The sequence below is a fragment of the Elgaria multicarinata genome, chromosome 2 (genome assembly GCF_023053635.1).
Source record: "Elgaria multicarinata webbii isolate HBS135686 ecotype San Diego chromosome 2, rElgMul1.1.pri, whole genome shotgun sequence".
NCBI lineage: Eukaryota > Metazoa > Chordata > Lepidosauria > Squamata > Anguidae > Elgaria > Elgaria multicarinata.
In genome coordinates, this window is record NC_086172.1 from 107,338,715 (window position 1) to 107,362,326 (window position 23,612).

Below are 23,612 nucleotides of genomic sequence, written 5' to 3' on the forward strand. Positions count from 1 at the left end.
AAATTTGAGTACAAAAAGTACCTAAAATCAAATGGCAAAAGACGCACGCATAGAGACCTCAACTAGGAATGATGCAAACATTTAAATGGCTGGATTGTGCATATGTAGAGAGAATTTTAGAGTGAATCTCCTGTTATTTCCTTGTCACCCTTTTTTGCACAGTTACCCTACATTTTGAGGTACTTGCGTGTGAGTAGGGATCTCAGCTCGGTGTCATTGGGATATAAGCATGAAATAAGTATATCTAAAATTGCACTGCACAGGGAGTATCTTAGAAAATGAACCGTGGCGAAAGGGATGCTACCATCAGCTGTCTTAACAGTGCAATCCTATATGGGTCTACTCAGAAGTAAATGCCACTGAATTAAATAGTATTTATTCTCAGGAAAATAACTATAGGATTGTCGTCATGGGCCAGATCTACACCTAGTAGGATATAGCACTATGGTAGCGGTATGAAGGCGGTGCATAAGAGGCAGGAGCCACACCAAGCAGGATATAGCACTATGAAAGCAGTATATGGTATGTGTGTTATGGGTCCCAACAGTTGTCAATGCACTTCAATACCGCTATAAAGCAGTAGTGTGGCTCCTGCCTTTTATATACTGCTTTCATAGTGCTATATGTAGATCTGGCCTTAGAGTACTTTCTCATCTCTGTCTAACCTGTGCTAGACTTGCAGCAAAAACCACGGAGTCCTGAGGCGTTGTTGATCTTAAGCCTATGTTTGCGATATGTTCAGGACTTTAAAAAAAAGGAGAGAGTGGCATTTCCACTGCCCAATAGCAGTTCAGGTGAAAAGCTATCCTGTGATTGGTGGGAGTCATCGTCCGGAAGGCGGACTTTGCGTCGCTCAAACCGGAGGCGCCAAGAAAAGCAGCTCGTCGCGCGCTAGGCCCGTCGCCATGGAGACGCTGCTCTCGCAAGCCGAGCAGCTGCCCAGCCTTTTGGCGGCGTCCCGCTCGGGACTGGTGAGGGGCTGGGACCCGGCGGCCCTGAAGCGAGCTCTGAGCTGGGGCCGCTTCTTCCAGCAGCTCCACAGCCGCCTCCACACCCAGCCCGGCCTCCGAGCGGCTTGGGAGCGACGCCTAAGCCGGGGAGGCCTGCTCGGCCTTGGCCATTTAAGGCGCTGCCCGGAGTTGCTGGGCTTGGCGCTGCTGGAGAACCGGGCGCTGCCCTCCGCCGCCCGCCGCCGCCTCTTGCGTGGCCTCTTGCTCCCGGGTGCCGGAGGGGAGGAGGAGCCCTTCGTCCACCTCCTGGCGAGGCGCAGGGCCGCCTGCCAGCTTCTCCTTGTCCACCTGGCGCCTCTTCCAGGGGCATCATCCGCCGCCGGGCAGCGGGAAGCGCCGGCGGTGAGAGCTCAGGCTCAGCTGCTGCTGTCACGGCTGCGGGAGGAAGGCGACGAGGGCGGAGGCCGCGGCGCGTCTTCTTCCTCTGCCCTGCTGGAGCAGCTGCCTCATGGCCCCACGCTCTACAGGGCGGTGGCGGCGGCGCTGCTGGAGCCCGACGCGGAAGCGGAAGCCAAGGCCGCGCTGCTCCCTTGGCTGCTGCAGGGAGACCCGGCTCGCTTGGCTGCTTTCTGCCGCCTCCTGCCCGCCCCCTGGGTGGCCTCGCTTTGCGGCCGTCACCCTGAACTGCGTACCCCCTATTTGAATCTCCTGACCGCTTGGGGAAGCCGCCTCACTTACGACCCCCTGCACGGGGAGTGGAAGACCAGCGCCCTGGAAGAGGGCGAAATACCTTGGCAAGAAATGCTGGAACGCCTCAGCTGCCTCTGCCAGGAACCAGAGCCCGTCGGCAGCGCAGTACGGGCCCAGATAAGAAGCTTGAAAGCCCAGGATGGAGACTTTGAAGTCCGAGGTCTGAGTGTTTGGACTGACCTTCTGCTGGACTTGGAGAAATCTACTCCAAAGAAACCCGGGAGAGTTCTCCCCTCAAACCCCTGTACTGTGAGGATCGAGCATTAGAAAATCTAGAACGAAAACCAAATATCTGCAGTCCTCTTGATCATTTTATATTTGCTATTACTACTTTAAGATAGACACCTTTAAACTGTAGTGTTCCCAGTGTCTAACTTTTTCTAAATTGAGAACAACATGGTTTTTTTAATCCTGAGTGCTAGATGGGACTGAACTGCATTGCAGGCTCTCTTCTGCCTGCCTGCCCTCACAGTGGTTTGTCTTCCTATACTTGCTTAACACCTACTTTGTTGTCTTCATTGGACCTTTATTATAAAACAAGAAATCACAAGAGTGTAAAAATAAAAATCCTAATGTAAAGCTACTGGTTGCACCTTTTTTGTGTTCAAACCTGTATGTTGAAAATCACAGTATTGTGGATGCAGTACTAGTGTTCTGAGTATCTCTCTCAGCGTCATTGGAAACAAACTAGCAAGGAAAGTCAGGAAATAGTGAGAATTCAATAGCTTGGTTACTCTTGTGACAGTTTTGTTAGGACCAATCATCCTGACTGGATTTTTGATCGATAATGTATCCTATAATGCTTGTGTGTCTCTTTAATGTAGGTGAATCTGCAGCATAAATCCAAAAGAAGAAGGAAGAATTGAATTCTGGATTCTGGGGCTGCTTTCATTTGGTACAGTTGTAAATTGCACCCAAAATACCTGTTGTTGGGTATTAATTGAAAAATCATACTAAACGTGTAATCAGTGAATTCCCACACTGTAGCCCTAATTATATAAATTGAAGTGGATCTGCTATAGTGAGACACCATAAGAATCGGATGTGTTTATACTTTTTTAGTCAGTTACCAGTAATGTGATTACTAGGCAGGATCTACACTACTGCTTTATAATGATATTGAAGTGCACCAGCAACTGTTGGTGCCATATACTGCTTTCATACCACTTTCATAGTGCTATATCGTGCTTGGTGTAGATCTGGCCCTATTCATGGCTTTAACAGAATCATCTCAATTTTGTTGCTATCAGTGACATAGGTGATGAACTTCTTGTAGGTTACATGCAGTAGTGTGAAGCTTGCCTTGTCTGTCTTGTCATAATGCTTTAATGCAATTAAACACTTATTTTCTTGGCCCACCTGACACAAATTTCTTATGTGCATATAGGCCTCTACATGTTTGATAAAAAACTACACAAAGCGGATACAATAATGATAAATAAAAATATGTTCAGTAAAAGTCCCTAAAAACATATTGCCGATAAAAATCAACAAAAGTTTTTCTGTGACATTTCCATTTCACTGCATAGTCACATTGTTGTTGTTTATTGGTTCAGTCGCTTCTGACTCTTCGTGACTTCATGGACCAGCCCACGCCAGAGCTTTCTGTTGTCCTACATATGGGGAACCAATGGCTGATTGAGTCAAGAACTTCAGTAAAGTAACATAAGTGTGGATGTGATTAGCACACAGTGATGCTTATTGTCTAAATGGAAGTGTTCTTTGTGCGTTCTTTTGCTTTCATTGCTGACTGAATGTTTTTTGTTACCTCTAGTAGAACAGCACAAGATTTGCAATTGCAATGTTGGAGGATAACCCCTTTTTGATGGGCAGGCCAGCAGATATTTCTGGCTTGCCTGGTGCTACTCTCCAGAACTAAATTGTTCCCCATTGTGCATTAAAATATTTGCTAATAGTTGATGAAATAAAAGTCTGGTGCGTTGATATTACCCAATAGCACTTATTGTTTATCTATTTAAAAAAGCTTTGACCCTGCTTTTCTTCAAAGAGAAGTACAGTGCAAAGAGGTAAGGCCTCATATCTATTTTATGCACATGTTCTGCTTCAATTGTTTTCAAGCCACACATATATATCTATGGCCATCTTCCTGCTGTATGTGTTCTGTGAACTGTCCCAGTTCACATGTAACGCCAAGACTTAGTTTTACTCTTCAGCTCCCACAGTGTCTTTCCTTCTTTTGTGCTCCACTTACTTTCTTGTACTCAGTAAATCATAATTTGCTGTGACATATGATCCAGAAAACACTGCTCCTTTTTTGCCAAGATCAAACACAAAGATGGACTTAGGCTGCAATACTATCAATGTTCAGATGACAGTAAATTCCAGTGGACCCAGTGAGGCTTACTTCTGAATGAACATACCTATGAGCTGTTGGATTTATATCATGATGCCCCAGTATAGCGAATGCTTCACACTAGGTCTCCACAGCAATCCTAAACACGTTTATTTAAAAGTAACTTCCATCTGGCACCCACAATGAAATCCTCTACATATGTACTCCGAAGCAATTCCCCCTAGGTTCAGTGGGCTTTACTCCCACATAACTGGGGATAGGACTGTAGCCTTAATCCCTGGTTAAGAAGCTGGTTTTAGGCAGCCGGCTCGGGTCGACTCAGGCTTCCATCCTCCCGAGGTCGGTAAAATGAGTACCCAGTTAGCTGGGGGAAAGGTAATAACAGCCGGGGAAGGCAACAGCAAACCACCCCGCTATAAGGCCTGCCAAGAAAACGTCAGCGAAAGCTGGCGTCCCTCCAAGAGTCAGTAATGACTCAGTGCTTGCACGAGAGGTTCCTTTCCTTTCCTTCCTTTAGAGTTAGCCCATTTGTTTTCTCCAGTACAATTTGCAGACTTAAAGCTTGTTTTGTCTTTTCTGTTGGCAACTTAATTTCTTCGTGTTCTGCATATGGTGTTGTCCGGTATAGTGAACCTTTGAAAAAAACTATGTAACCTTTCCATAGCACTACTGTTGATGCCGTCAGAGGGAGAAGAAGCAGCAGTAGTCAGGCACCCTCCATGCCATATATATCTCCTTCTAGTTACCAATGGCATCATTGGGGCCGCCTGAGGGAGAAGAAATAGCAATCCATCCACTGTGCATAAATCCAGTTTTGTGTCCTGAGTTACTGCTTGCTGAACTTTGTAACTAAGAATTTACTGCATGGGTTTGCTTTTCTCCTCCTTCCTAATCCCTTTCCCTTTTGTGTTGTGTCTTTTAGATTGCAAGCCAAGCCTGCAGGCAGGGACTGTCTTGTTTTTTGTAAATTGCTCTGGGAGCCTCTCTAGCTAAAGAGCAAGGTAGAAATGCTTTCAATAAATAGTGTATCAATACACATAAGAATACAAGAATAGTTTTCTAGCCTTGAGTGCTGAATGTTAAAATGTAAAGTACAAGCCTATTAATATTTATTCAGAAGTAAGTTCCACTAATTTCAATGGGACTTATTTTCAGGTACGTGTGCATAGGATTGCTGCCTAAACGTTTTTATTTATTCTGCCCTCTTCCCCCATCTCCCATGACGGAAGCTATAAAATCTTTTTCCGGAATTTGTATTGGAAGCAAACTGAAAAATAATACCACCAAATACTTATGTACAGACTGTGTGTAAAATACATATGCATGGATTTTATATGTTAGTAAATTCATTAATTTCTTATTAATGTAAATGGTTTAGGTAGAAACAATTGATTTCTCTTATGCTTTAATTGGACATGATCAATTGTGAATCACAAGTGGAACAACAAGGTCATTCATCAGCTGCTTAATGTTGTAATAGGCTGTGCTTGCCCTTTCAGCTGAGAAAAGATGGAATGCCCTAAGGGAATGAGATTTAAATCATTGTGCTGCTGACAATTAAATGTGTGTACTGCTGTCTGTTACAGCCTCATTATTCTTAATACTGGGGTGAAAGCTGCTGAGTTCAGAAGGGGTTCTATAATATGTTATGAGAGGTTTGTAATTTTGTCCTTTGTGCTCTTAGAACTTGAATCTCCCCAGTGGTCATTATGTAACAGAACTATAAGGAAGGTGAACAACAAATTTATGATATGCAAACAACCCTGGGTGTTAACTGATGCCTACAGCTGACTCAGTTTTACGGAACAATATGCAGTTTGAATTCTGTGGTTTATTTTCTAAGACACATTGTTCGGAGAAAAGATTTCCTGGCCAAGGAATTATTCTAGTATGCATAGCATTTCCATAACTTCTTTCCTTACGGCCGGCATGTGAGGATGACTTTAAAAAAATTGTAAATTTTTTATCCATTCTGAGCAACAGTGGGACTCTTCAGAAGACACCTTAAACCCTGCTGGTTAAGGCTTTTGGTTAAGCAGCAGGGTTTAAAGTGTCTTGTGTGATGCATTTTGCTAAACTGTGCTCACTCTCTTAACCACAGTTGGACCGTCTGCCATGGGGTTAGCGGCTCTAGCCATGACTAGGAGGAGGGCTTTCTCCGCTGTGGCACCCCGGTTGTGGAACGAGCTCCCCAGAGAGGTCCGCCTGGCGCCTACACTGTACTCCTTTCGTCGCCAGTTGAAAACCTTTTTATTCACTCAGTATTTTAACACTTAATTTTAACTTAAATTTAAATTTTACTGTTTTAACTCTGTATTTTAATCCTATATCAACTTTGCTGTGTGGTTTTATCCTGGTTGCGCTTTTTATACTGTATTTCGTAATTGTGTTTTAACCTGTTGGGTGTTTTACTGTGGTTTTAATTTTTGTGAACCGCCCAGAGAGCTTCGGCTATTGGGCGGTATAAAAATGTAATAAATAAATAAATAAATAAATAAATAATAATGACTTAAAAGTGTTTTGTGCGACAGCATGGCTTGTGGTTTGTGCTAACCCCAGCGAACCACCATTTCACTAACCACAGAGCCTGAAGTATCTTCTGAACAGGCCCTATAACACAGAGGTAGGCTATTATCGAGGGGACAGGAGCAGGCCGAGGAAACATCGCGGCCTGCTCCTGTTGGGACTCTTCTCCCACCCCCACAGGGCAAACTGCCATCTTGGTCCTGTGGGGAAGAAGAAGGACCAAGGGGACAGGAGCAGGCCGAGGAAACATTGGGGCCTGCTCCTGTTGGACTCTTCCCCCACCCCCACAGGGCAAACTGCCATCTTGGTCCTGTGGGGAAGAAGAAGGACCAAGGGGACAGGAGCAGGCCGAGGAAACTTTGGGGCCTGCTCCTGTTGGACTCTTCCCCCACCCCCACAGGGCAAACTGCCATCTTGGTCCTGTGGGGAAGAAGAAGGACCGAAGGGACAGGAGCAGGCCGAGGAAACGTCGGGGCCTGTTCCAGTTGGACTCCCCTCCTTCGGAAGCAGGACAATCCCATCAGCCCTTTCCCCAGTCCACTTAATTTCTCTCTCTCTTTACCTCTTCCCTCCTGAACTCCTTTTCCTTGTGTGTCATGTCTTTATTGGACTGTAAGCCTGAGGGCAGGGACTGTCTTTTTTGCTAAGTGTAAGCCGCTCCGAGAGCCTTTTTTGGCTGAGGAGTGGGGTATAAATATGATAAATAAATAAATATATTAGTTGGCCCTCCAGATGTTTTGGCCTATGACTTCTTCACCATTGGCTATGCTGGCTAGGGCGTTGTAGACTAAATGGGAGTTGTCGACTAAAATATCTGAAGAATCTCAAGTTACTCATCACTACAAAGATAAGGTTTAAAGTGAATAACTGTAGGCAAGACTGCAGACCCATCATTTCTATTCTCTGGTTGTATGCCTGGGACAAAGGGCCTTGCTAGACCTACCTTTGAATCCGGCCTTCAGGCGCGGCGAGTCTGTGCTACAATTAGGACAGGCCGTCGCGCCTATCCAGACATCAGACGTGACGGGGAAAGGAAAGCCCCGTTGCGTCCTCCATTTCCCCCCAAAAAAGTTAAAGGGGCCATGTGCGCAGGAGCACACCAACGCAAAGGTTGGTTTTTGTTTTGTTTTTTTAAAAAAGGGTTCCCCATTCCCCCTGCCCCCAATTCCCCCCCAATGTCTGATGCCCCCTCGCTCGCCCGTCCGCTCGCTCGCCTCCATTCGCCATGTCCAATGCCCCCTCCACCACCACCCTGGCCGCGATCTGCCTACCCTGGCTCCGCTCTTCCCCCCCATTTCTCCTGCCGGGTCCGCTCTTCCCCCCCTGGCCCCCATCACTCCCCCTGCGATTCCCTCGCCCCCGCCCCGATGGGCAGAGTGCGGCTTCTCCCAGCTACTCACGAGTAAGCGAGCAGCTGGGAAAAGCCGTGGAACCAGCTAGACTTTCCGCAGCCCCGGGCTGAGCCCAGGGCTGCGGAAAAACCGGGCCACAAGTGGATCTGGTTATCCTGGGTCAAGGGAGGATCTAGCCTGGCCTGACCTTGGAATCCCCTGTGCGTCATCTGCATGCACAGCAGGGAGCCCGGGCCTCGCACTGGGCTAAACCGTCGTCTAGGAAGGCCCTAAGTTCCACTAAATTCAGTTGGTGAATTTAACATCTTAAAAGTATTTATGTCATTGCATGCCATAAGGAAAGATGTTATGGAAATGGTATGAACTCATTGGGACTTACTTTTGAGTAGACCTATACAGGATTGTTCTGTAAGGCTGCAACTATGCTATAGTAAAGCCTGGCATTGACTTCTCCAGGGGCCAAAAGAAACACAATGGCATTTTGTGCCTACAATACCGTATTTAAGACGCACACTAATTTCAGTACCACAAACAGAAAAAAAAACACCTAAGACACCCGCGATTCTAAGACGCACCCCGTTTTTAGAGATGTTTATATGGGGGAAAAAGTGTCTTAGAATTGAAGAAATACTGTATTAGGAAAAAAGGGAACTGGCACAAACCAATTTGTTGTTAGAATTATGAATTAGATTTATGTTCAGCAATGGCCAATTTGCTGGAAGAATACGAAATATCTTGCAAGTCAGCAGAGATAGGGCTGCATCTGGATTTACTATAATAACCAAAGCAAATGGGATGCATGCCCCTTTTACTAATTACAAGAAGAGGGACACATTGAACTTTGTATACCACACCAGCAAATTGGTCCCAGTAGTATCTGTTATTTTACTCTGTCATTATAGCCTCTAGCAAAGTCACTATATTTGAGCAGAGCATGGTATCTGCAACCTATTAAAGATGCTGTACCCTTATTTTATAGTTTAGTTCCATGAATAGACTTCTCCAGCAGAAGATCGTTTACTGCAGAAACTTTGGAACATAGCTTTTTTTTTATGTGCAATTACTTTTGGTTTATGAGCCAGCTGTGGGGTGGGGGTGGGGAGAAAAATGATTAGAGAAATGATTTTTTTTCTACATTAACCTTTCCGTTCATCCTATACAACTTGATCTTTCAGCACCAAAAAGAATTGAATTTAGATTTACAATGTGTAATCTATTAATATATGTGCAGTACATAATCTCCTAATGCTTGCATATATTTCTAGTTGTGTGTGATGCTTTTAAGAATCTTGGCTTTTCAAGCAGTGGAGTATTAAACCCATTATGTGAAGTCTGACCATCTACTACAATGCAATTTAAATCTAAGAGTCCCGTCCCCCCCAGCTACTCCCTTGTTATGATGGATTGATATAAAATGCACGCAAAGCCACAAGTCTTTCCCTTAAAATATTTTAGTTTAATATCTCAGTGAACCATGTGCCATGGAATATGAATACTCCAGCTTAAGGATGATGTGTGGCATGACAAAGTTACAACCCCACTAATTTATCCATCTACAGGGCTGGGCAACTTTTGCCCCTCCAGATGATGTTGGGTTGCAAGTCCCATCAGCCCTAGCCAGCTTAGGCAATGGTAAAGGTGGAAGTTGCAATCCAACACTATCTGTAGGGCCAAAAGTTTCCCACTCTTGATCAAATCTAAAAGTACTGTTAAGTCTCTATTGCATTGTCTCTATTGCTCTCTTCTTCATCTTGATCATCAAGATCTTGAGTCTGTGATCCTTGTCTCTGTTCAGCTTTACCCACTGGTGTGCAAATTCAAACCCACATTAACACCAAGGAGCTTGGATGACATGCATGTTTTTATCAACTTTGTATTCACAACTCTGTGTCCAATGTTTAGAATACAGATGGGCAGGTTGTTTACTACTGAAAGTAACATTGTTTTCATTATGTCACTTTCATTTTATTTCATTTCTATTCTGCCCAGAAGCCAAAGCTCTCTCAGTGGTTCACAAAAATTAAAACTCAGAATACAACATAATAAAAACATAATATGAAAACTTTAACATACAAATTTTTAAAACAAAACAGCTATAAACATTTAACAATACAATACCAGCCCCTGTTAAAACAACTGGTATTAAACTCCCCGTCATATGCCATCAAATGTCTGGGAGTAGAGTAAAGTCTTAAACTAGTGCCGAAAAGATAGCAATGTTGGAATCAGTGGGTATAGCATTGCACAAAAAAGGGGCTACCACAGAAAAGTCCCTCTCTCTTGTTGCCATCCTCCGAGCCTCCTTCAGAAGTGGCACTTGGAGGAGGCCCTCAGATCTTGATTGTAGTGATTCAAGTTTGTCTCTGAATCCATACAGCCTAGAAATGTTATTTAAATGAAAGCTAGAACCCTTGGGTGCTTTAACAAGAGACTGCACAAAATTATCAGGGTGTTGGAGAGCAGTGAGTGGTTACATGGCTCTAAGTAAAACTAACACTGGATGCAACCCAACAGTCCAAAAGTCAGGCAGAGCATTTGATGGTTTTCTTCTGCACTAGGCTGGAAACAAATGGTTTAATTATGATAGGGACAGAAGATAGTGCTATCATGGTTAGATAATTACTTTTAAAGGTATAGATCTGTGTCACCAGTAGGTCTTATAGGGTGTTAAGCAATGTTTTGATACAATCCCTGAAACATGTATCTATGGCTAATATTGTACACCCAACGGCCAACAGGGAAAATTATCCTTTTCACCCCGTTGGTTCATTCAACATTCTTTTATACTTCTACATCAGCTTTTTCCAGTCTGGTGCTCTTAAAAAGTGTTGGACTACAACACCCGTAATGGTCATGTTGGCTGGGGATGATGGGGAGTTATAGTCTAACACATCTGGAAAGTTGGGGAAGACTGTTCTATGTCCTTAGGTTTTGTTAAAACTATTGTGATTCTAACAGAATTTGTTGGGCCAATTTCATGTGTTTCCACATCTCATAGGTTTGCAATCTCTCTAGAAGCTCTCCCATAAGGTCTGGCAGGGTTCGACCCAAAAGGTCCCATGTTTCCAGAAACATGTTTTACAGAATTGAAAATTAAGCCCATATCTCAATCCCTGTTTACTGCCTTGAGCCCAAGACTGTTGTTCATTGTTGCATGTGAAGTTATGGCAGGCTAGAACGATTTAGAGGTAAATGATTAGGTACATAATGCATATGCTTTATTAAAATTGTGGGGAATCTTGCACAGTCCTGTAAATCTTATCTCACCCAGGCTGCTATGGCTCACTTTTGTAGAAAAGTAATTAACTCTACATCACCATAGTAGAAAATAGTCGCTTTTCACTACAATGAAATGTTTAAATCTGAAAGAGTTATGAGGCCCTGGGAATTAGTGACACATTATGGTGGTGAACTAAAGAGGTGACCTGCCCTGAAGGAACATAGAGAAGTAATAATGTTCAGGTCTCATCTGTCAAAGAAGTGTAGCAGACATTTCTTTTTACCCAAAGGCTGTCTCCATTCTTCGAATTTTGAAGGGATTACAAATACCTAGCATAATTTATTTACAGCATCATTATTCTAAACCTACAGATTATATTTCCCCACTGGATAATTACACATTTATGTTCAGAACCATTTATTTGGATTAAGTAACCTCATAATAGCTTTTCAAAAATCTAAAATGTACAGATGAGGTTTTAACCTGCATTTTCAAAGGGAAAGCATGTTGAAACACTCTCTGCTCACCCCCATCTTCAATAATACATGGCAGTATTGGAGAAAGAAACTGCAAATGTTACGATACAAAGGTGTAGCTTAGATCAAAGAAAGTTGGACATGCTTCTGTAAGAACAGAGCTAGAGGTTACAAGAGATCAGTGCCTGTTGCTAAAAGCAGAAGCTCTGCACTTTTCTCCCTCATAATGTCGAATCAGTAAAAGCACTTGAAGTGACACTGTGCTTGGCCTTTTCTTATCCCTGCTTCGCTTTGTTGGCTACCACTTGTGTGAAGTGCCATAACATCGCATCATGCATTAGCAGCACAATCCTACACATGTCTACTCAGAAATAAAATTCCAAATATTCAGGCCAAAGGGCATAGGATTGCAGGTTTAGTAAGTAAAACATTTCGGTGAGAGAAAAAGAGCTGTTGTTTTTGGTGGAAAACGTGTGTCTCCAGAAACGTATTCATTCTGCCCTTAATTCAGTCATATTTTTTGGCAATGCATAATCCAGAAGATTTTGTCAATTCCAGAATTTCTCTTCCCTCTGTGGAATAACATTAGTAGAGCCATGGTGGATTAGAAACCAAAGGCCCATCTAGTCATAGAATCATAGAATAGCAGAGTTGGAAGGGGCCTACAAGGCCATCGAGTCCAACCCCCTGCACTCTATTCCCATAATGGCCAATCAGATGCCTATGGGAAGCCCATGAGCACCTTCCTATTCATCTTCCCAGCAACTGCTATTGAGAGGCTTACAGCCTCCGATCCTAGAGGCTGTATACAGCTATAATTTCTAGTAGCCATTGATAGCATTATCCTCCATGATTCTGTCTAATCCCCTTTTAAAGCTGTCCAAGTTGTTGGCTGTCATTGTAATTTATACTTTGTTATGTGTATATACTGTTCTACCTTGGAAAAATCAAAGCATTTGACTTATAATTTTCATGTGACTAACATCCACTGGATCTGCTGTTTCCTGACCCCCAAGACTGTGGGGCTTCTTTTTCATGCCCTGGTTGTTTCCCACCTGGATTACTGTAACAGCTTCCTGGCTGGTCTTCTTCCTTCTTCCTTCTTCCCTCTTACTCTGGTACAGAACAGAGCTGAACATGCTGTATTAGATTTTTCCTGTTATCCCCATGTTTCTCATTATCACAGTGCATTGCATTGGTTGCCTGTCAGGTCAAGGACACATTTTAAACTTGTCTTGCCTTGTCTTGCCTTGTATGGCATTCTCCTCTTAGGAGAACTCTGTCCACAGATTCCAGACTGCTGGTGGTTCTCTGGACTAAGGTGGCAAATTCTAGGCTCTGGACATTTTCCTATTTTGCCCTACGATTGTGGAACTCTCTCACTCTATGGAACCAGAGTTGGGCAGATTTAGACGAGGCCTGAAAATCTACTTGTTCGAATTGGAACCATAGGTGTTGGAGTATGAAGTGAGGAACAATCCATTTGTTCTTGGTTTTTATTATTATTATTATTATTATTATTATTATTATTATTATTATTATTATTTATATAGCACCATCAATGTACATGGTGCTGTACAGAGTAAAACAGTAAATAGCAAGACTCTGCCACATAGGCTTACAATCTAATAAAATCATAGTAAAACAATAAGGAGGGGAAGAGAATGCAAACAGGCACAGGGTAGGGTAAGCAGGCACAGGGTAGGGTAAAACTAACAGTATAAAGTCTGCACAACATCAAGTTTTAAAAGCTTTAGGAAAAAGAAAAGTTTTTAGTTGAGCTTTAAAAGCTGCGATTGAAGTTGTAGTTCTCAAATGTTCTGGAAGAGCGTTCCAGGCGTAAGGGGCAGCAGAAGAAAATGGACGGAGCCGAGCAAGGGAAGTAGAGGCCCTTGGGCAGGCAAGAAACATGGCATCAGAGGAGCGAAGAGCACGAGCGGGGCAATAGTGTGAGAGGAGAGAGGAGAGATAGGAAGGAGCTAGACCGTGAAAAGCTTTGAAGGTTAACAGGAGAAGTTTATATTGGATTCTGAAGTGAATTGGAAGCCAATGAAGAGATTTCAGAAGCGGAGTAACATGGTCAGAGTGGCGAGCCAAGAAGATGATCTTTGCGGCAGAGTGGTGAACAGAAACCAACGGACTGATGTGAGAAGAAGGAAGGCCAGAGAGAAGAAGGTTGCAGTAGTCCAACCGTGAAATAACCAGTGCATGAACAAGCGTCTTGGTGGAAGAGACAGACAAAAATGATCGAATCCTGGCAATATTATACAGGAAAAATCGACAAGATTTAGCTACTGCCTCAATATGAGGAATAAAGGAGAGCGAGGAGTCAAATATAAAGCCAAGGCTACGAGCTTCCTTGACCGGAGTAAGCGTAACATCATTGACAGTAAGAGAGAATGAGAGATGAGGAGAAGGTTTAGGAGGAAAAACGAGCAATTCAGTCTTTGCCATATTGAGTTTCAAACGACGATGAAGCAGCCAAGCTGAGATATCTGAAAGACATGCCGAGATACGATTGTGAACATCAGGAGAAAGTTCCAGAGATGACAGATATAGTTGTGTATCATCGGCGTACAGATGATATTGGAGGCCATGAGATTGAATAAGCTTGCCCAAGGGCAACATGTATAAGGAAAACAACAACGGGCCAAGCACCGAGCCTTGCGGAACCCCTACTGAAAGAGGAAAGGAGGAAGACGAGCTGCCATTAGCCAACACGCTGAAAGAGCGACCCGCTAGATAGGAGGCAAACCAGTTATAGACAGAGCCACAAAATCCAAGGTCATGAAGGGAATCTAAGAGAAGATCATGATCAACCGTGTCAAAGGCTGCAGTTAGATCAAGGAGAATAAGAACGGAATAACGGCCTTTAGACTTGGCAGTAAGGAGATCATTGGTGATCTTAGTAAGGGCTGTTTCGGTGGAATGCAGAGGACGGAATCCAGATTGAAGTGGATCCAAAGCAGAGTTACTAGAAAGAAAGTCAAGACAGCGAGAGTAGACCGCCCGCTCCAGGATCTTTGAAACAAACGGCAACAAAGAGACAGGTCGGTAGTTAGACAGAGATAGCCTATCAAGAGTAGGTTTCTTGAGAATGGGAGAGACTGTAGCATGTTTAAAAGCAGAAGGAAATGAACCAGAGGACAGAGAAAGATTAATAATATGAAGCCAGTGAAGGGAGGATAGCAGGAATAAGATTAATAAAGCCACGAGAAGGAATCGGATCATGAGAACAAGTGGAAGGCTTCGAAGAGCGCAGTATTGTAGACAGTTCATCCGCTGAGACCGAAGGAATGGTTTGGTTGTTTTAATTGATTGGTTGTGTGTGTGAATCAGTTGAATTTCTGGTTAGTAGTTCATCCAATGTGTATTTATTGATTTTTGTTTATATTGTTGTGTTTTGTATGTTTTGGTTAATTGGAATGTGCTCTGGTTTAGAGCAAAATATAAATTTGGATGGTGATGATGATGATGATGATGATGATGATGGAGCTTCTGGAGGTCTCCCATCCAGGCATTGATCAAATCCAATTTAGCATTGAAACTACAGCATCAGACAACACACCTGCATCATTTGCTGCCTTGAACACAGATGATGACAATACTTTAGGCCTTTCCACATGATTTCACCAAGATGCATTTGTTACTCATTTGTTTTTCACAGTCCTGGCACTTTCCTACAAGTTTGCTGCTGTTGCTGCTGAGAGATCATAGAATCTTTTACAAATGCACAAAATAAGAACATAAGAAGAGCCATGCTGGATTAGATCAGGGGTCTATCTATCCAGCATTCTGTTCACATAGTGGCTAACCAGCTGCCACGGGAAGCCCACAAGCAAGGCATGAGTGCAACAGCACCCTCCTACCCACGTTCCTGAGCAACTAGTGTACATAGGCATACTGCCTTTTCTTCCAACTATATCATGTCTGCCTTACCATTTTCCTAAGCGAAACAATCCCAGCTGCTGTAAACTTTCCTCATAGGGGAGTTGTTCCAACCCCTTGATCATTGACTATGAATAGCATAACATTTATGTAAAAGAGAAAATTTAAATATTGACGTCTTATTGTTAAAGGTCGATATAATATCAAAGCACTTCTAGAAATTAAAACTCTCTTTTAGAATATGTTTATTGCTGCTGCTTAGACCGCTCTAGAGGGCTTGGGGAGGCCTTTCTGGTTAGAATAGTTTAATACCTATAGCACTAGATGGTTTTTTATACACAGTTTCTGTATACTTCTGTTCCTCTGAACAAGTCCACTTCAGTTTCATTCACTTTAAAATCTAATAGGTTTTTGCTCTGTGGGATGCTTTACATTGATTGAGAAAGCTAGGGTCTATGAATTATTAAAGACCCACCGGGATTCTTTCTGCTGCCATATTTGCAGCACTGAAAATTAGAGCACAGCCATATAGAGAGGGCAGGTAAGATGCAACCAATGCATTCCTGGCAATACAAACAACCGTAGCTGGAATCCAAAGGGCCACATGCAATCTTCAGTACATGCCTGGGGTGCCAAGTCTCGGTTCTGTCTGTCGTTAGTCATATTTCTCCCTATATTTTGCATTTAGGACTGCTTTAATCCATCAGCAACTGATCAGATCTTATGATTTGCTATCATGCATTGATTGGTTGTTCCTAGGGAGAACCTTTAGTCCAGTTCAAACCAATTTATTCTTCAGTAGAAATAAGCTTCCTTCTAACCTGGTTTATCAATTCCTATCCCAAGTCACAGCTTGGAAGGCTTGGCCTTGCATTGTCTTTTCACATCATCTGTACCATTTCTTTGATTTCATCTGCTTCAGCTTCCATTCATGCTCCTTCTACTGTTAAATACTGATACTCTGCATTTATTAGTTGCTTGCTGTTTGAGTTGTGTTTTCAATAAAGTTGCAGATTTGATTTACAATGGAACTGTGGACTGGATTATTTGGTATTGCTGCCTCCTGTTAGAAAGGCAGGTAGAGAAAAAACAAAAAGGCAAAATAGAATGAGCGTTTACCAGTCTCACATGCACATAAGGCTAAAAAAAGTTCATACCTTTCTTTAGTGAAGGAAAAATAACACACAGCTTTGCTCACAATATCCTTCCATATAATATGCAGTTGCAGTGTAGAATTTCAAACAAAGTTTGTTGAGTCCATTTCTTTGTGTTCTATAACATTGGCAGGAGAAAGAGCAAGCACACATATTCCTACCAAAAGAGGAAATTGGGGAGGGGGTTGAGGAGCAAATCACAGGAAACCACACTGAAAGCTATAGAGATCCCAAGGCTAGTTATGCCCAAATTCCCATGAAGTAACTGCAACACTGCCGCCTTACTGTAACTTGCAGGTGATATTTCCAACAAGTTCAGGTATCTGGATAGACACATAGCCCAGAACAATCTTCTTCCCAGATGCAGTCCCTATGGCTCCCTCCAAAGATCAGGGTGCCCTCTGGAGTAGCTTTTATGAATTGTGGAAGACTGTCATAAGAAGAGAAAATACAGAGAGAGAGAGAGAGAGAATGTGGAATCAGGAATGGATTCCACAATTCATTCTGGGTTTTGAAATAATATGATTGTATGCTATACTGCTGAGTTTGGCACTGAAAGAACTTCCAAGGTCATGGTAGTTCTCACCGTCAGGAGTGGGCAACTTGTAGTGCTCCAGATGTGTTGGCCTGCAACTCTTAACAGCTCTAGCCTGCAGAGCCAGTGGTGACAGATTGGTGGAACTTGTAGGCCAAGCCATCTGGAGGGCCATGAGTTGTAATTATGCCTTCAATTCTTTGCTGCACCAGAGTCATAGTAGTAGTATGAAGAAGAGTCAGGAAGACATGAGAACTACAACTGAATACTTCATGCCAGGCTGAGTTCCATTTCAAGCAGAGTTCAACTTCTGCTGTAGTAGATACCAGGCTCAAACACATTCACATAGAACTTGACTTTCTCTGATTCTTTCACAGAGTTTTTATTTTAACCACACCTGCATTGAGACAGCCAACAAGATAGCCCTCCACTAACTGAAGGCACCCATCAGTGGAGTAGGATGGGTGATATTTTGCAATTTCTTCTCCCTCCTGCAGTGCCTCTGCTACATCTATCTCTTCTAGTGGGCTGGGGACCCTTGTGGGAGGTGCTGCGAGGTGGGGGAGAATGATCAAATATTATCCCCTCTCCATTCCACTGATGGATGCTGTTCATCAGTTGGAGGGACACCAATTGGATGCCACTTAATACATTGGAGATTAGCATACTTTGAGCTTTTGGAAGCACCAATCATCCTCTTCATTATCCTTTACCCTGACTAAAGGCTTTATTCAAATATTGACTTGCATGTTTATGATTTTAGTTTTTCTGAAATGGGTTAGCTCAGCCTTTTCAAACCTTGTGCCCTTTACATCTTTTGGCCTTCAATGCCCATCAATCCCAGCCAGCATGGCCAACGGTCAGGAATTCTGGGAGTTATAGTCCAAAACATTTGAAGGATGCCAGGTGCTATATAAATAAAATAATAATAATAATAATAATAATAATAATAATAATAATAATAATAATAATAAGTTGGGAAAGGCTGGGCTAGCTGACCAGCCTCCCTTTGTAATATACAACAGTTGAATCATATATTCTGTTATTTAAAAAAGTAATCAAATAGCTGAATGGTTGATCCAACTTTATTGATTACTGTTTTGTTACAAGTTGTTGTATTTTATTAATTTGAAGGGGTTGCTCTTTATAGTGTGTGGTTAGGCTTTGTTACATTGTATCTGATCTTGGATTTGTAATCCAAGCATTAACATAACAGAACTCATAATACAATTATTGCCATGTCCCATTGGTTTTCTGTTTATTCTGCTCAGTTTATCAGGTGCTATTGTTGGGGTCAGGGGTGCTTAAAAGATTTGGGATCCAGACCCATAGTACACAAAGCTACATAAATTTCCATATGTTTATTTATATCTACCTATGAAAATTTAGAAAGAATTTATAAGATTCATTTAAATTTCACAAAAGGTATTGCCAGTCAACTAATTTTTCATCAAGACCACCTCAGATAAAGAAATAATCAAATGGCATTTTTCTGGGTTGCAACATGTAGTATGGGGAGAGTTAACTCTTCCCTTCCCAGCTGAAATCCCCCTTGAATCATTCCATGCATGGCAATTAACCTGAGAAAAAACCCTTCTTTTGGCACTGATAAACACTCAGGGCTCTGAGAATAAATCCAGGCCCCCTGGGAAGTAGATTTGGCTCTGGCCTAGCAATTCCCCTGCTTTGGGTGGGGTTTATGTGCTCCTACTAGATCATGGCGGTGTCACCTTTGGGGATAGCAACACATCCTCTTTTGGTATTCTTATGAAATTTTGTATGCATCTTCTTGAACGTGTGTGTGTGTGTGTGTGTGTGTGTGTAGAGGCTGAGTGTACCTTCAATTGCCTCTAGGGTTCCCAATACAGTTCCCAATTACTGATTGTCATAAATCAGTAAATAAATTGCATAACACTTAATTAGTATTTTAATATTCAGTATTGAATGTCAAGAAGCAGTCTTTTTTTTAAAAAAAATGTTGTGTTGAGAAGGCAATTGGTCTTTTCTTGCTTTTCTTTTTTTTAAAAAGAAAAATATAGATATTTCATTGGTGTGTTCACTAATTAAGATGTTTCCTTTGGTACTTATTTGACCATGTCTTTCTAAGTTGATTACCTTCCGATTAAAAAGCTGGAATTTGGCCTTTGATATATTTGAACTGTTACAAAGACATTTACTCTAATGGATGGTTATAGATTGCAGTGGCAGAGGCTTACTTTATCATAATGTCTGGAGCTTGAAATGGAAGAAATGTAATTGCTTGTGGGAGCTCTAGGGATAACACAGGCCTCAGCTGCCTCCAAAAATGCTCATGTGCTGTCTTTTGAGTGAAAAGTTCAGGGAAAGGTATGTTGTCCCAGAAGGCCGGATAGCATGTTTCCTTTTAAATTACAGGTCTGTGGATTTAAGTTTTATTATACACTAGCCAATGGACCAAGCTTCACATGGGTTGGAAGGGGGGGGGAACTAGCTTGATACAACAAAGCCTTCAAGGAAATTTACACAGCAGTCAGAGTTGGACAGATTGTGCCTACCTCATCTGAGAGAAGCCATGCCCATTGGCACCCCTAGGATGTGGGGTGCCATAGTGCACACCTATAGCCATGAGGGAGGTGTCTGTTCACTCCATTCCCCAGAAGACGCCTATCCCACAGTAGTGGTTAGAGGGTAGCTTTCCCTTGGTCTATTAATCTCCCCTGGCTTCAAACTGTATTGACTCCAAAGTTATGTGCTGGTTAAGGAGCTCTGCACCTTATGGCTGAAGGTGTTACTGCAGACTTCAACTACATGGGCACATTTAAAAGATGTCTCTGTTGCCTTAGTTTGCACATACCTAAATGTCGACCCATCCACTAATCCACATATGGCTTTCCTCACGGATGGCGTATTTTAAAGTTCCAATTTTGGAAGTCTACTAGTCATACAATAGCAAAAAACCAGGATAAAATCATTATTCCATGCAATTTCCCAAGCTTTGAACACTTTCATTTATGGCATCAATTCACACCTGTGGCTGTGATCAGTAGAAGATGCACATTGCACACACACCCCCTTTCCCTATTCTTGATACCATGTTTGTGTTTAGATTGTGAGTGCTCTGGACTATGAAATAGGGGGAGAATAAGGAATATGCCTTGCTGCCAGATTCCATGCTTGTGAAGGTGGTGAAAGCCTCGATTCTTTTTTGGTCTTCTGCCAATGAGGTTTCCCGAAAGGCCACACTGTTACCCATCCAGCCACCTGACACGGTATCATTAATACAGACTATACGTGTTCTTCTTAGGCATGTTCTCTAACTGGGTGCTACCACTGAAGCTTTATCTCCCATGTGGCCTGGCTGAGAACAACGTGGGCTGGCCAGAGTCACAGCACTGGACACCCTCTCTTATTTGGGGGCACAGGGGACTTCCTACTACCACAATTCAGCTCACACAATTCAGGCTGACATGGCTACAGTGGCACAGTTTTTGTATGCGCACAGCCCCTTATTTCTCCTTTCCATGTGCTTGTCCTTATTAGAAGACTACTAGATATTACAGTGAATAGTTTTGTATTGGTGCTTTCTTTGGCTTAAGCAGGCATACTCTCATGCACATACAAAAACACATCTGATTGCTTTTTGAACATATTTAATAACATATGCTCAGATTAGATCTAGTCGCAGAAAGCCTCAGCACTTCCAAATTGCTTGTTTCCCTAAAATATTCAAGATAGTGCTTCACCTGAAACATAATGAAGGACAATTCTGTTCAATCTTGATATGACTGATTGGGGTTTTTCAGTGGTAATATGTTTTAGACTAGAGAATAGAGGACCCATCTGTTGAAGGGTTTCTTCTCATGAAGGGTAGCATTTCTGAGAATTTGTATAATACCCTTATGACTGAAAATCATAAACCCCTGTGAAGGTTGCTCATGATTACCCAATTCCAATAGCTTTTGTAGTCTTATGCTCTTCTAGAATTTTACTAACAAGGTCCTCCTAGGTCAAAAATACAATTCAGGATGGTCTCTTGTGTATTGCAGATTCTGAAATGCTACTTCTTACACTTAATTTGTACCGCCAATGTGCTGGGAAGGAAGCAAGTACCTTCTCACTATGTCTGCAATATTAACCCCCATGTATATTGTAGTAAATGTTTTATGTAATATTATTTAAATCATTATTAATGTTTGAATCTTTGTGGTTGGCACGATGCCATATTGTACCAAACACAATGTTTGTGATTAATGTGTACACTAAAAGAAAACATGTATCAGCTCAACAACCAAAAAGTCAAGTTATATCCAAGACATCAGAAACTGAAATCTTCTTCTATGTGCCCTCATGTCCCCAAGCAGGGAGAAGTCCAGGGCTCACACTAGAAGGTTTAGCTTCCTTTGGATGAGAGAGTACTACTGAGTTCTGGTAATATTCTTTGTAATATTCCCACAGTTCTCTGTAATAATATTTACAAATATGTAGACAGAGCCTATTAGAAGCAAAAACTCTGCCCGTCTCTCTTCAAGGGGCTGCCTCGATGACGCTGGGTTGCCCCTGCTTTTTGAAAAGAACCTATGCTTTTGCTGCTGCAGGGTGGTGTTGGGTAATCCCAATGCAGGAGGCAGTGCAGCCATTCAGCTTGCCAGGCCTGTCCTCTCTCTCAGCTTCCAGCAACAAATGGGAGGTCGCCTTCTGCCTGGAAATGCCTTTGGCATGCGCCAAAGAGCTGTGGCGGAAGAGCTGTGTTGACCTTGCTCTGGCAGGGAAATTCAGGGAAAGTCCCCAACTTTTCTGCTATGCATCTTTGTCTCTTTGCCCTGAAGTGGGAGCTAATCATCAGCTGCACCATATAACCAACACAGCGCTGAGTCACAGCCACCACAAAGCAAAAATGGTGTTTAGATAGCCCCCCCTCCCAAGTCTAAATTGAAATTGTAAAACCACCTCTAAACCTGTTACTTTGCCACTACTACCTACCTGGAAATTGTCACAATGGCTCATTATTTGAAGAGTGCATGCAAGAGATTCACAGCAATCAAGAAACATTAGTGTTCTTGTCTCTGGCCACCCATTGGTTTCCCATTCAAAGTGAGCACCCAAGTAAAAAGTAGGCAGAAGTAGGCATTAAGAAGACAGAAGGTGAGAAACCAGACCTGCATTCAAAGTAAGAGGCAAAAAGGAAGCTACTTATTAAGTGCTCAGTTGCAGGGAGACAATTCAATAGCATTTTCCCAGTCCACACTGGACAGGCTGGTTCTGCAGCTGCGTTGACATTGGAAGAACACAGGGAAAACTCTGGAATGCAGTGGGTTAGTTATGATGTCATCTAGATTCACTGTAAAAATGGAGAGAACAAATTATGTGCAACATTCCGAAGTATGGAAACATTCCAAGTTTTAGCCTAGCAGCTAAATGAAAAGAAAATTTTCCTTAGGGAGGAACCACTATAATAGTGTGGAACCAATATTGGGAACACCCTCCTCTAGGTGCCAAATAACTTAAGATAAGGATGGTAGGTTTTAGGCTTACAAGATCTGCTTTGTTTTTCACTGGAATCCTGAAGTCCACCAATCAGACACAGGTGCAAAACAGTGGCTCACAGAGGTGGACATAGAATTGAGAAAAAGGTGCCTCTGAACACATGCTCTGCACAGGAGTTTGATTTCAATACTAGAACTGGAGGTCACAAACAATTTTCCCCCACAAACAAATCTACTTCTATTTTCAGAAGGCTAGTTTAGGGAGTGTGTGTGTGTGTGTGTGTGTGTGTGTGTGTGTGTGTGTGTGTGTGTGTGCATGTGCATCCATGCTTTTATCATTAAATGACTGGAAGTTGGAACCTGTACTGATCTATTGCAAATCACCTGGAGATCTTCCAGGAGATCCTGACCTACCTTCTGCCTGCCAAAGTATGAATCCCCAATTGATCTTAGGGCATGGGGAAATTGATATGGGAATAGGGGTTTCACAAAACATATTGCACTCTTCATATATTGTATGAAGACATTTCTTGGGGGAAAACTTTTTGTTTGGTGATGGGAAACAGTGTCTGTTTGGGGCACCTGTATGTCTTCTCTTTATACTTATGGGATATAATTCATATTTTTGCTACCTTCCCCTATATCCCTAAAACAAAACAGATGCTGCAAGTGAATACTTTGATAATATGGGTTATTTTATTCTGATAAAGAAAAGAATGTTAGCAAAAATCTGAGAGCTCTGTTATGAAGGGTTATTGACTGATTTCTGCCTATTGGGCAGATATATTACCTTTGTCTTCCAGAGAGCAAACTTGTTTTATTTCACTAAAGGGACAACATATGAAAAAATTCTGACAAAATCTAGTCATTTTAACAAAAAAAAACTATTCATGCTATTTTGTGGTATGACCATGTCAAGATTGTGAATCATGAGAATTTTATAGCAAGGGTGAATTGCATTAAAATGCTTCCTATTTTGCTGGTG

The 23,612-nt window shown here is 42.4% G+C and overlaps 1 protein-coding gene across 1 annotated transcript in view; it reads left to right on the forward strand.

Moving 5' to 3' along the window:
* The first annotated feature begins 734 nt into the window (after positions 1-734).
* Positions 735-23,612, forward strand: part of FANCF (FA complementation group F) — a 95,083-nt gene continuing 72,205 nt past the window's right edge. Inside the window, exon 1 of the mRNA XM_063118423.1 lies at positions 735-2,274. Coding sequence (XP_062974493.1) covers positions 735-1,967 — 1,233 coding nt within the window. The 3' untranslated portion in view covers positions 1,968-2,274. The remainder of the gene's footprint in view (positions 2,275-23,612) is intronic.